General features: G+C 30.6%; 1 protein-coding gene across 5 annotated transcripts in view; it reads left to right on the top strand.

Annotated features, from left to right (window-relative positions):
* Window positions 1-15,044, top strand: part of TLK2 (tousled like kinase 2) — a 150,252-nt gene that overhangs the window by 39,928 nt on the left and 95,280 nt on the right. For all 5 annotated transcript variants that reach the window (XM_031965923.1, XM_031965925.1, XM_031965924.1 and 2 more), the window contains exon 3: window positions 14,696-14,767. In XM_031965923.1, coding sequence (XP_031821783.1) covers window positions 14,696-14,767 — 72 coding nt within the window. The remainder of the gene's footprint in view (window positions 1-14,695; window positions 14,768-15,044) is intronic.

Genomic DNA, 15,044 nt, shown 5'->3' with positions numbered 1-15,044 from the left:
AGATTATAATTGTTTCTTGTGAACCTTATTCCAGTGATCGACTATTATAGTTCTTAACCAATACCAAATGGTTTTGATAACCACAGCTTTATAATATAGTTTAAGGTCTGGTATAGTTAGGCTACTTTAATTTATATATATATTTTTTTCATTAATTCCCTGGAAATTCTTGACCTTTTGTTCTTCCAGATAAATTTTGTTATTATTTTTTCTAGCTCTATAAAGTAATTTCTTGGCAGTTTGATATGACACTGAATAAGTAGATTAATTTAGGTAGAATTGTCATTTTTATTATATTTGCTTGGTCTACCCTTGAGTACTTGATAGTCTTCTAATTATTTAGGATCTAACTTTATTTGTGTGGAAAGTGTTTGGTAATTATGTTTGTATAGTTCCTGGTTTTGTCTTGATGGAAAGACTCCCAAATATTTTATATATTTTGCAGTTATTTTAAATAGAATTTCTCTTTTTATCTCTTGCCCAGCAAGCATTTTAAAGTCATATTTAATATGCAAATATGCCAAGTATAATATAGGTCTCTCTCCTTTCACTACTATTTTAGCAAAGGCTGATATTGTCCCTTCCTGAATCTATCGAAATAGCTCCTTAAAAATCACCATTGCCTCTATTCTTCCCTCTCTTTGCCCTTAATATTATTACCAGAATAATCTTTCTCATAGAAATAGTCACGTTATTCCAACTCAAAAAGCTTCAGAGGCTCTATTATCTTTCAGCAAATCTTTTACTTGAGTTAGACTCTCAGAACTATGGAGATTGAATGTGATCAAAGTATAGTATTTTCACCTTTTTGTTGTTGTTGTTTGTTTCCTTCTGCTTTTTCATAGTTTTTTTTCCCTCTTTGGTCTGATTTGTTTTTTTTTTTTTTTCTTGCATAACATGACAAATGTGGAAATATATTTAAAAGGATTGCTCATGTTTAACCTATATCAAGTTCTTTGCTAACTTGGGAAGGGGGGAAGATAAGGGAAAGAGGGAGAAAAATTTGGAACGCAAAGTCTTAACAAATATAAATGTTACAATCATTACACAAATACTATTGAGAAAAGAGACGAAAAAAAAGACTCAAACAAAATATTCTCAACACATAATTATGCTCTTGCTTCTGTGCCTTTGTTCAAATTATTCTTGTGTGTTGAGTTAACAAAGATGTCTTTGTCCCTTTGTGCCTTCTCTACTTGTTGAGTTCTTTTGCATTCTTGAAAGCATAGTTTATTAGCCCTTTCTTCTGTCCTCTCTTCTCTCATTCCCTTCCTGCCTTATTCCCTTTCTTCCTTTTGTCTCTGAATGGAACAGAGTTTAGTTTGTTTCAATATAGCTTTAATGATAGTCATTGCTGAAAAATATAACTTTCTTCATTTAATAAATTGTTATTCTAAAACCTATTAAAACAATTCATATTTGGTAGCTGTTTATATAAGTTAGAAAATTATTTTCAAGTTTAAGTATTTCAAAATAAATAATATTTTTTATTTTTATATTGCCTAAATTTTCCCTTTCTTTTTCTTTAGCAATTGGGATTAAGTGATTTGCCTAGGGTCACAGAGCCGGGAAGTGTTAAGTGTCTGAAGTCATATTTGAACTCGGGTCCTCCTGACAACAGGGCTGATACTCTATCCACTCACTATACCAACTAGCTTCCCCATTGCCTAAATTTTCACTTTCCCTCTTTTAAAAATCATTGTCTTAAAGTTAAAAATTTAAAAAAAGAGAAGAAAATTCCATAAAATTAACAGTATTTCTGATCCTCTCACCCTAACCCTGTTCCCCCCTCCTCCCCATTGGGGCAGGTACTTCTCATGTAATCTTCTTTGTAATCTTGCAATATTCATTTTTTTTTTTTTTTTATTTTGTGTAGTGGTTTTTTACAACTAAATTGTACTCAAGAATTAAAGCAAAGTAAAATAAACAATCAAAAATACAGTAAGATACTTTGTAGTTGATACATTGTTTTTAACTAACAAAATTAAATAATGTTGAAAGTTTTTAGACATCTTTTCTCATTTAATTTGTCTTTATTTCCTATGAATTAGACAAACATGAGCAGTAATGAAAGATTATCTGTACAAAGAAAAACTGGACTGCGAATAGGACTATCTCTGCTTACATTTTGCGGGGAGGTGGGGTGGGATATACATTTTAAATATTCCGTAGTAGTTCCACTACTGCCCTGCTTTTCCGTGTCTTATTATAAACTACCTTCTGTTCTCTTTTAGTTATTTAATGATTCAGTGACATTGTTGTTTTCCTTTTAAAAGTTTTTGTATCACTATACTTTAACTTCAGACATAATTTCTTTCTTTTGTCTTTCCTTGTTAAATAAAAAAATCAAATCCACACATTGGGCTTCTTGAACTGTCTCTCATTTTGTATCTTTTATTTTATCTTCCAAGAGCAAAGAAATATGTTTTATCAGCATTTTTCTTGAGTTGTGATTGTTACAGCATTCATCATAGATTTTAAGTCTTTTTACAGTTTTTCTTTATGTTGTTGTAGTCATTATGCATATTAATATCTAAAGTTACTCATTTTACTCTTCATCTGAGGGTACGAGATCGCTAAGGTTTCTTTTTATCTCTTTTGCTGTTTCTTACATTCTAATAGTTCTTCATTACATTTGTATCCTGTAATTTGTTCAGGCATTCCTGATTTGATTTGTTTATAGCTCTTTGCTGCAACAAAAAATGTTGTTATAAATTTTTTTGTGCAAATGAATACTTTATCTCTTTGATATCTTTGACTGGGTCTAAAGATTGTTGTTTATGGACTTTTGAATATAATTCCAAATTGTTTTCCAGAAAGGCTGGACCACTTCACTTCTCCAGCGATAGTATTAAATTAGTGTCTCTCTTTTCATAGGTCTTATTTTGTTTTTGTCATCTTTGCCAGTCTGTTGGATAAGAGGTAGAAACTCAGTCTTGTATTCATTTTCATTTTTCTTTTTAGTGATTTAGAGAATTTCTTTAAATAGTTGTTGATAATTTGTATCGCTTCTTTTGAGAAATGTCTATTCATATTCTTTGGCTATTTTCTATTGGTAAATATTATATTTTTGATTTAGTTCCTCATATACTTTGTATACAATACCTTTATCAGAAATTCATAAAAAAAAATTTTTTTTCCTCTCCCTTGAGTGTGTTGATTTTGCTTTTGTAATTACTTTTCAATTTTATGTGATCAAAATCCCCCATTTTATCTCTTGGAATCTTTATTACACCTTTGTTAGGTAAAGAACTTTCTGCCTTTAGTTGTTCCTTTTTATTCTTATCCCTTTTTCTTCTAATGTACTTATCATATCACTTTTTATATCTATGTCTTGTATCAATTTGGAACTTATTGTGGTATGTGATATGAGGTGTTGGTCTAAGTTTGATATTTGCCAGATTGCTTTCTAGCTTTTCCAGCAGTTTTTATTGAATAGTGAACCGTTTCTTCATTTGTTAGAGTTTTTAGGTTAATTGAATGCTATATTAATAGTTTTTATTCCTTCTGGATGTAGTATATATCTGATGAATTTTCACCAATCAACTTTTTTATTTTTTATGTAATACTTGTTTTGATGATCTTTGCTTTGTAGCATTGTTAAAAGATTTGTTACAGCTCGGTGTACTTCTTTTCTGCCTTTTTTCAATTATATTTCTTGAAAATAATGACTTTTCCCCTTGTTCTGTAAAGTAATCTTTTGGTAGTTTGGTCAGGCAATAAAATTTTAAAATGAACTTAGTAATGGCATTTTTATTATATTCACATGACTCAACCATGAACAATTAATATTTCTCCAGTTATTTGGGTATAGATTTTTGTAAAGAGTGTTTTGTAATGTAATTTGTAGTGTAATATAATTCCCACATGTCTCAGTAGCTAAACTCTCAGATGTTTTATACAGTCTGTATTTATTTTGAATAAAATATTTTTTTCTCTGTTTCTTCTTACCTGTTATTGGTAATGCATCCCAAAAATCCTACTTTGGGATTGTATTGTTGGCAATATTGGAATGTTCTATATACTTCATAATATCAAAGCCATTAAACTTGAATTTTACTAAATTTTGTGGAACATCCTATATGCAGAAAGATTTATCACTTTGTGGGTTTCTTTTTATAACCTGTTACTTTGTTGAAATTATTGTTTCAATTAATTCTTATTTAACTCTTGTATCATATTGTCTGCAAAAAAATGGTAATTATGTTTTTGTTTGCTTTTATTTATTTCCTCAATTGGTTTCCTTTGCTTATTACTATAGATATAACTTTCAGCAATATAATAATAATTCAATTGGATTTGACTGAGTAGGAGAATGACATCTTTCTAACATATCTGCATTTAAAACTTATTTAGCAGCATGAGAATAATAGTTCTTTTAGTTGGATGGATTGGAATGGTGGGGGTATGAAACAAGGAGACTTAAGTAGGAAGGTGTTAAAATGATCTAATGAAGAGATGATGAGGACTTGATCTGATAATTTTTGTATTTGTGAATTAGTCTTATATTTCTGGCATAAATCTCTCCTGTTCATACTGAATGATCTTTGTGATATATTTCTTTAATTTCCTTGCTAACACTTTATTTAACATTTTTGCCTTGATATTCAATAAGAAAATTTGTCTTTAGTTTTGCTTTTCTTGGCTTAGGTATAAGCATCATTATTTGTGTCATAAAGGAATTTGATAGGACTCCTTTATTTTTTTTAATTTATAGTATTGAAATTAATTGTCCATTAAATGTTTGGTAGTCTTATAGGTTTGTAGCTTGTTCGATTTTTTTTTTTTTAAAGGATTAAGTATTCTATTTCCTCTTGTTTTAATTTAGGCAATTTATATTTTTGTAAATATTTGTCCATTTTACTTATGTTATCAGTTTTACTGGAAAATAATTGAGCAAAATAGCACCTAAAAATTCTTGAATTTAGTTTTTTTTTTCTTTTTTAAAAAATTTATTTTTTAGCACACATTGTTTTATGAATTCTATTGAGAGAGAAAAATCAGAGTAAAAGGGAAAAACCATGGGAGAGAGTTTAAAAAAACACACGGAAAAAAAGTTAACATAGCATGTCGATTTACATTCAGTATCTTAGTTCTTTTTCTGAATGCAGATGGCATTTTCTGTCTATTGGGATTGTTTTTTAAATTTAGTTTTATCTCATAGTAAATTCTCACATTTCATTTTTGATACTGAAAATTGATTTTTCTTTTTTTTTTTTCTTGTTTGAAATCAAGTTAACCATTGGCTTATCTATTTTGATTCTCCCCCACCCCATAAAACTATCATTTTACATAGTAATCATAAAATTTATTTTATTTAATTTTTTTCCTTTCAATTTTATTTAATTTTTTTGATTTTGAGAATTTCCATTTTGGTCTTTAATTAGGAATTTTAAATTTGTTCTTTTTTCTACTTTTTAAAAATTGCATACCCAGTTTATTGATGAGTTCTTTTGTCTGATTTTAGAGACATAATTTTTCCCTTACATACTTCTTTGGCTGCATTTTAGAATGTTTTCTTATTCTCTTTCATGAAATTATTGTGTTCTTGACCCACTCATCCTTTAAGATTAGGTTATTTAATTTCCACTTAATTTTTAATATATATTTCTGCAAGGGCAGCAAAGTAGTGTGGAAGCTAGTAGGCTTAGCAGGAAGACTGGAATTAAAATCTGGCTTTCAGACATTTAAAAGCTGTGCATCATTGGCAAATGACTTAACTCTATTTGCTTCAGTTTCCTCATTTGTAAAATGACCTGGAGAAGGAAATGGCAAGTTACTCTACTGTCTTTGCCAAGAAAATTTTCAAATTCCAATTTCTGCATTTGTGAGAATTTTATGCCCCAACACATGATCACCTTTAAAAAGTTGCCATATACAGTTGATTCCTATTCAATTTTCTCAAGGGGTCTCTGTCTTCTATCTTCTCTAAAATTCTGTTCATCTCATTAACTTTTTTCTTGTTTATTTTTTGGTTAAATTTATATACTTCTGAGAGGAGAAAGAAAGTCTGTTTTCTTGTCTTTTCCTTTTAAGAATTTAGCTGCTATGCCATTTGGTTTTTAGTACAGTATTTAGTACTGATAATTTTATTATTTATGGTACCTTTCACAATCATAAATGCACATATATGTATGGTATATGCATGTGTAAGCATATGTGTTTATATATTCTCTATATGTGTGTGTGTGTGTGTGTGTGTGTGTGTGTGTAGAAAGAGAGAAAGTTCATATTACACACATTCTTTCCTCCTTGAACCAATTAATGTTAAGTTCATGTTGCTCACCCCTTCCACAACATTTTCTTCTTTACTGTAAAAGCTCTTTCTTTATGTGAAAAGTATTTTTCCATGTTCCTCCTTTCTTCTTCTCCCAGTTCATCCCTTACTTTCCCATTTTTTTGAGATCCTATAATAGACTCGTACCCATGCCTATTGTCCATAAATTATAAACGATTTAAAATTACTAATCTCTTATGATTTCTCTTTAATATTTGCCTTTTATGTTACTCTTGAGTCTTGTGTTTGACAGGTTTCCTAATTCATGTTTGGTCTTTCTGTCAGGAATACTTGAAAGTCCTTTATTTCATCCATATTCTTCCCTGAGAGGATTATACTCAATTTTTCTGGGTAGATTATTTTTGGTTGTAATCTTAATTCCTTTGTCTTTCAGAATATTATATTTCAAGCCCCTCTGCTTCTTTAAGGTAGAAGCTACTAAATCTCATGTGATTTTGACTATTTCTATTGTTGTTCAATGTTTTTTCATTCATATTCAACACTTTGTGACCCTTTTAGAGATTTTTATTGACAAGTCACTCCACTGACTTGACATTTTCTTCTCCAGCTTATTTTACAGATGAGCAAACAGAATAAAGTGACTTGACTAGAGTCACATAGCTAATTCATGTTTGAGGCTAGATCTGAACCTAGGAAGATGTGTTTTCCTGAATCCAGGCCCAGTGTTCTATCACACCATCTAGGTGCCAGATAGTCTTGACTATGGTTTCATGGTATTTGAATGGTTTCTTTTCGACTGCTTGAGTTATGTTTTCTTTGTTCTCAGAATTCTGGAATTTGGATATAATATTCCTGGGAATTTTTATTTTGAAATCTCTTGTCTAGTGGTAATCTGTTCTTTCAATTTCTACTTTATTTTCTAATTATAGGATATAGGGAAGTTTTCTTTGATAATTTCATTTATGGTATTTAGACTCTCTGATTATGCCTTTCAGGTAGTGCAAGAATATATATATATATATATATATATATATATATAAATTTCAATAGTATTTTATTTTTTCCAATTGTATGTAAAGATAGTTTTCAATATTTATTTTTGTAAAGATTTTGAGTTCTAAATTTTTTTCTCCCTTGCTCCTTTACACCCTCCTTTCCAAAACAGAAATAAATCTAGTATAGGTTTTATTTACATATATATAATAAAGAGAGAGAGAGAGAGATACAGAGCGAGAGACCAGAGACAAGAGATGAGAGTCATTGTTGTGAAAGAAAAATTAGGCCAAAAGGGGAAAACCATGGGGGGGGGAGGAATGATTTTTAAATTCTCTCTCCTCCATCCTTTTTAGAGTCAGTTTTCCTCTAAATTTTATTCTTTTGATTTCCTTTTATTGTTTCTTTAATGTCTCATGGATTCATTAGCTTCTACTGGCCCATTTCTAATTTTTAAAGAATTGTTTTTTTCAGTGGGCTTTTGTACCTTTTTTCCCCATTTGGTCAATTGTGTTTTTTTAGGTGTTATTTTCATTAGTGATGTGTTCTGCATCTCTTTTACTATTTGGCCAATTGTGGGGGGTTTTTTTAGGTGTCTTTTCTTTTCCAGTATTTTTGTGTGTGTACCACTTTTTACCAACATATTAAATGTCTTTTCATAATTTTCTTGCATTGCTCTCATTTCTTTTTAAAACATGTATTTTATTTTACCCCCAAATGTTACATTAAAACATTTTTAAAAATTGTTAAACATTTTAGCATTTTTTGAAAAAAGCTTTGTGTTCTAAATTCTACCTCTTCCTCCTTGACCTCCTCCATCCTTGAGATGTAAAACCAAAATAGGTTTTACATGTATAATCATGTAAAACATTTCCATATTAAGCATTTTTGCATAAAAATTAAAGAAAAAATGAAAAATAACACCTTCATTCTGTATTCAAACAGTATCACTTCTTTTTCTGAAGGCAGTCATGATTCCTTTGGGACTGTCTTGGCTCAGTGTATCACTGAGAGTAGCCAAGTCATTCACAGTTCTTTATTGTACACCATTGCTATTATTGAATGTAACATTCTTCTGGTTCTATTCACTTCATTTTGCATCAGTTCATGTAAGTCTTTACAGGTTTTTCTGAAATCATTCTGCTTGTCATTTTTATAATTCAGCAATATTCTATTACAATCATATATCACAACTTGTTTAGCCATTCCCTCTCATTTCTTTTACCAGCTTTTTCTCTGCTATTAAAAATGGTTTTTTTAGGATTTTTTTTATAGGTCTTCCAGGAATTCCATTGGATTTCATGTTTGTTTTTTAGCCTTTGCTTGTCACCATTTTGATATTCTGAATTTATGTCTTGCTTTGCCTATCACCAGTTTAACTTTTTATGATCAGATCTTTTTAGTGATTTACTTATTTTTCTAGCCTATTTCTTGACTTAGAACTTTAGTTGGGTTCTCTGTTTCTGGTAGAATGTGTGGGACTGGTCCAAGCTTCATGCTTTTCTGAACTGCTGTTTTGTTTTTTTCCAGAGCTACTTTGGAGGGCTTTGAAGTTTTTAATGCTTCCCAGGTCATATATATAAGAGAGATAATGGTTGTAGCAAGAGAGACTCTCCTCAGGGTCTATTTCCTTTTGACCACAATCTATGCAGCTCCTTATGTCTCTTGCTCCATTAGGGCCCCGACTGCATATATTTCTTTCTTCTCTGGAATTGTGATGCAGAAGTGGGTGTAGACAATGGAATGTCATTGGTTTGGGAGCTTCTAAAACTCCTGTTCTGCTGTTGCCACTTCCAAAGCTCACAATTAGTGTTGCTGCCACTTACTCTCTGAGACAGTTTCTATCCTAGTATCATAGATCTCTCCTTCTAACCTCCTAAATTGTCTTGGGGTGGGAAAATGTCTCATTTTCACCTTTTATTGATTCTTCCATTCCAGTATTCAAAGTGAGGCATTATTTAAAAGTTGTTATGAAGGGAATATAAGCCACAGAGTGCTTCCTCTCTATTCCTGTCTTCCAAGCAAATCCTTAATGAAGTTTGGGCTTAAGTTCAACTATAGTTACTGTAAGAGAAGAAATCTTTTTTTTCCCCCCCTAAATAGTTAATATCCTTTAACAAATAAAATCACAGTATTAGAGGAGAAAATCAGAAAAGCATTGAGAACTATAGAAGAAAGAACTAGAAAGGAAATTAGCAGTTTGGCCCAAGAGGTTTAATATCTTGATCAAATAACTGAAAAATAGAATGGACTGAATAGAAGTTAATGACTTCCTGAGAAAAGAATTATTAAAATGAAATAAAAAGCCCTGAAAAAAATGGATGAACATGTAAGGTATCTCATTGCAAAAACAATTGATCTGAAAAACGGGTTAACAAAAGAAAATTTAAGAATTGTGTTACTTCTTGAAAGCCAGGAACAAAAAAAAATAGCCAGACATTTTATTTCTAGAAATCTTTTTTTTTTTTAAGTTTCTAGATCTCTTAGAATCAGATTGTTAGAAATTCCCAGAAATGGCATAGCTTTTACTTTTAAGATCAATGAAAAAATACTGCAAGCAACCAGAATTAAAAATTAAAGCTACAGATTTAGCAGCTACCACAATGAGCAAGAGCATAAAGCATGGAATATGGTATTTCAGAAAGCCGAGGATAAACTTAAAACTAATAACTTACCTGCAACATTTGAATATATAGGACTTTAAGCAATTCTAATGAAAATACTAGACTTGCATAGAAATTTTTAGGTATAAATGTAGAGGTCTAGAGAAAAAGGTAAACATGAATCATGAACAATGTGAAGCTATATAAGGATAAACTGTTTGCATTATTATGGGAAGATGATAGATGGGTTCTTAGAATAGTTCTGTTATTTCTTAATCTTAAAAAAAGAGAGGAATGAGAGAAAAGGAACTGGACTTGGGGAAGGAAGGGAGAGAATAGGGGAAATTGTCTTGTAATGTATGAGTAGAAATTTATACAAGAGATGAAGAAGTGAAAAGAACTGCTGACAAATCTCACTTATCTGAATAGGTCAAAGAAGGGAAGAATTCACACCCATATACATAGTGGAATCAAGAAATACATTTGAAAGGAGATTGGGGACAATAGGGAGTAAAAGAGAAGCTAGATTAAAGGACAGACATCCTACACAAAACAAATTTTAAGCATGTACAAAGATTTATAAGATCTATTTGTGTGTGTGTGGTAGCAAAGAATTGAAAATTGAAGGGATGTTTATTGGGGAATAGTGGAAGAAATTGTGGTGCAATTGTGATAGAATTCTGCTATGCTGTAAGAAATGGATAAAGGAATGGTTCCAGAAAAACATAGGAAGACTTATATGATCATGTGAATGAGAAATGAAGGTAGCAGAAGCAAAAGAAGTGTTCATTGTAGTACCAATATTATAATGGTAGTCAATTATAAAAGACTTAGCTACTCTGATCAATACAATGATCCAAGATGATTTCAAAAGACTCATCATTAAAAATTCTATCCACTTCCAGAAAGAAAACTGATTAATTCAGAGTTCAGATTGAAACATATTTACACCTTTTTTTTAATTGATTTTTTTCCCCCACATGCTTCATATGAAAATGTTTTATATAGGTTCATATGTATGGAGGATCTGTTTATTTTTGTCATTTTTTTATTTTTTTTCCCAATAGTGTTTTATTTTCCAAATTACGTATAAATCTAGTTTTTAGTATTCATATTTATAAGACTTAGTATTCAAAAAAAATTTTCCTTCCCTTCTTTAACTTTCCCTTCCCCAAAATGGCAGATAGTCTGATATAGGTTAAATATGTCAATGCTTTTAAATTTATTAATATATTTGTCATGTGGTATAAGGAAAGTCAGACCAAAAGGGAAAAACAGTAAGAAAGAAAAAGCAAACAAGCAAATAAACAAAAAAAGTAAAACTACTGTATTTTAGTCCATATTCAGTCTCCATAGTTTGCTATCTGGGTGTGGATGACATTTTCCATCCCAAGTCTATTGGAATTGTCTTGAATCACTACCTTCTGAGAAGAGCCAAATCCATCAGAATTGACCATCACATAATCTTGTTGTTATTGTGTATAATGTTCTCCTCGTTCTGCTCATTTCACTCAATATCAGTTAATATAAGTCTTTCCAGGGTTTTCTGAAATCAGACTCTTGTTCATCATTTCTTATAAAACAATATTTCATTACATTCATATACTATGACTTATTCAGCCATTCCCCGGCTGAGGATCATCCACTCAGTTTTCTGTTCCTTATCGCTACAAGTAGGGCTACTACAAACATTTTTGCACATGTGGATCGTTTTCCCTTTTTTATGAACTTTTTGGGATATAAACCTAATAGAGAGACTGCTGTATCAAAAAATGTGTACAGCTCTTTTGAGCATAGTTCCAAATTGCTTTCCACAATGGTTAGATCAGTTCACAATTCCACCAACAATGTATTAGTATCCCAGTTTTTCCATATCTCCTCCAACATTTGTCATTATCTTTTCCTCATTTTAGCCATCTGAGGTGTGGAGAGGTATCTGAGTCAACTTAATTTGTATTTCTCTAATCAAAAATGATTTAGATCATTTTTTTCATGTTTAAAAATTCAATTCACCTCCTTAACTTTTTTCTTGTTTATTTTGTGGTTAGATTTATTATTGATATTATTTCATTATCTTATGGTACTTTTTTTTTTTTCCTAAAGCAACATGTAGTTTCTTTCCTTATCGCTTTCAATTTTTGCTTTTGCTTTGATCAGGATTGCTACTCCTTTTTTCTTTTTTTTTAATTTCAGCTGAAATATAATATATTCTGTTTTAGTCTTTTACTTCATGTATATCTTTCTGCTTAACATGTTTCTTTTAAAGAACATATGATTAGATTCTGATTTTTAATCTGCTCTGCTGTCTGAGAGAATTCTTTCGATTTACATTGTTAGGATTACCAATTATATTTTTTCCTCTATCCTATTTCCTCCCCTATTTTTACTTTTCTTTCTCCTTTTATCCAGCCTCTCCTCACCAGTGTTTAATTTCTGATCACCATCTCCCTCAGTGTGTTCTCCATTCTATCAGCCTTCTCCCCCTTTTTTCTTTCCCTTTCCCCCTCTTTTTTCCCTTTATGATAAGATAAATTTCTATATCCAACTGAGTGTATATGTCATTCCCTATTTGAGCCAAATCTAATGAAAGTAAGATTTACACAGTGTTCCCTTCCTCCTTCCCTCCTTTCCCTATACCGTAATAGGTCTTTTGTACCCTTTTTTAAAGTTTATTTTTAATACACATTGTTTTATGAATTATGTTAGGAGAGAACTTTCGCACTTTCATGGGGTGTACTTTATCCTATTCTACCTTCTACTTTACTCTTCTTCCAGTACAATTTTTTAATATTATTACATCAGTCATCTTATTTCTGCACCCTGTCTCTGTATATTTCTTCTCATTGTCCTAAGAGAGATAACGGTTCTCAAGAGTTACAAGTATCATCTCTGTGGGGATGTAAATAATTGAATTATATTAAATAACATGTTTTTTTTTTTTCTTTCCTGTTTACCTTTTTATATTTGAATCAAATTTTGTATTCAGCTCTGGTCTTCTCATCAGGAAAGTTTGAAAGACCTCTATTTCATTGAATGTCGTCTTGTGCTTTCTCCTGAAAGATTATGATTGGTTTTGTTGGATAGTTGATTTTTTTTTATAATCCAAGCTCTTTTGCCTTCTGGAATAACGGATTCCAAATTCTCCAATCCTTTAATGTAAAAGCCTTTGTAATCCTGACTGTGGATTCCTGAATATTTGAATTGGTTTTTTCTGGCTACTTGAAGTACATTCACTTTGACCTAATAATTCTAGAACTTGATTACAATGTTTTTTGGAGTTTTCATTTTGGGATCCTTTTCAGGAGGTGATAGGTGGATTTTTTTTTTTTTTCTATTACTATTTTACTATCTGGTTCTAGAATATCAGGGAAGTTTTTGCTTGGTAATTTCTTTAAAGATGCTATCCAAGTTCTTTTCCTTTTTTTCTGGTTCTATTTTCTAAATCAGTTATTTTTCCAATGAGGTATTTTATATTCCCTCTATTTTTTCATTCTTTTGATTTTGGTTGATTCTAGATGTCTCATTGTCATTGGCTTCCACTTGCCCAATTCTGATTTTTAAGTATTTATTTTCTTTAATGAGCTTTTGTATCTCATTTTCCATTTTGGCCACTTCTACTTTTTAAAAGAGTTGTTTAATTTGATGGATTTTTCTTTTTCTTTTTTGATTTGGCCAATTGTATTTTTTAAGCAGTTGTTTTCTTTAGTTTTAGTACTTAATTTTCCAAGCTGTAGATTCTTTTTTTTTTTTAATTCTCCTGCATAACTTTAATTTCTTTCCCCAATTTTTCTCTGCCTATAGTAACTCTTTCTAAAGATAGATTTAAATGGAAGTGTTGAAATTAGCAATATTTCTCTAACGAATGGGATCTCAATCACCCATAGATTACTTTTTTTTAATCCCCTTTTCTTTTTTATTAAGTATTGTAATGCATGGCTTTGGGGGACTTTTTTTTTTTTTTTAAACAAGTTGACATTATTAGGAAATAGCATTTTTCATAGTGTATTAAAATTTTCCATAGTAGATAGATTCTATATGTTGCATGAGAGAAATCCCCCCTCCCCACTTTCTCAACCTATAGAGCTCATTTTCTTTCTTTCATTTTTCCTTTCCTCTTTTTATCATGAATTTAACAAACATGAACATTTCAATATGTGATATACAGAAAAGAGAAGATTGAGTATGAAACTGGACTTTATGTACAATTTATTTTTTTCAAAAGTGTATTTAACATAACAGTGACATTTCCATTTACCTTACTGAATCTTTTGCTCTATTCTCTGCTTATTTGAAATTTTTTTCATTAATGCTTTTTTTCCATCTTCTCTACCTCTTATGCAACCACATCTTTGCAGTGCACTAATGCACTAATTTGCATACAACTTAGTATGGTCAAGCAAAACATAACAACACATTTGCTGTGTGTAAAAAGGTCTGCCATACTCCTTTCCCTCAAACGTTAGATATTGACCATGATGGACTACAAGGGGAAAGGAGTTTTCTCCAAGATCATTTCTTGAAAGCATTGTTATGAAGATGAATATATCTTTTACATTGAGAATTATTTGGAGAAAGAAAAGCATTCTATTAAAAATATTTTTTCTATAAAATGATTAATATGATGGGAAATTTATGTTTCCTAGTTAATGAAGAGCTTTCATAGTTGAAAAAGTTTTAAAATAAATATTTGACTTGATTGAGATCCCAAAATAAGCAAGTTTCTCTGTGTCATTTTTAAGTTGCAATTTGTATTTCTTACTAGCAGTGTGAAGTTGGACAAGCCACTTTAACCTCTGCCTCATTTTCTCCAACTGTAAAATTAAGATAATAATACTAAGTATTAATTTCTTTTTCTTTCTAGGGTCCACTTAATAGTGAGTCTTCCAACCAGAGTTTATGCAGTGTGGGGTCCTTGAGTGACAAAGAATTAGAGGTAAGAAGATAAGTTTCTAAGACTGTCATGGGTGAGAAACAATTAAAAATCACCTAGGTATTTACCATTATATTACTAGGTATATTTTTCTGGTGGTTATACAGTTGCAATATTCATTGATCTTAAGTAAGCTGCATTCCGTAGTTACAACACAAGTCAACTTAGTTCCACTTGGAAGTTTGACACTTTAAGTAGCACCAGTGATTGTAATCATGACTTCAGTATGCCTTTATGGATATATAGGCCTAAATATTTTTTATAATATTTTGGAGGTGCA

This window comes from Sarcophilus harrisii, chromosome 4 (genome assembly GCF_902635505.1).
Source record: "Sarcophilus harrisii chromosome 4, mSarHar1.11, whole genome shotgun sequence".
Classification (NCBI taxonomy): Eukaryota; Metazoa; Chordata; class Mammalia; order Dasyuromorphia; family Dasyuridae; genus Sarcophilus; species Sarcophilus harrisii.
Note: the sequence above shows the minus strand (reverse complement) of the source record. Positions and strands in the feature narration are given on the sequence as shown.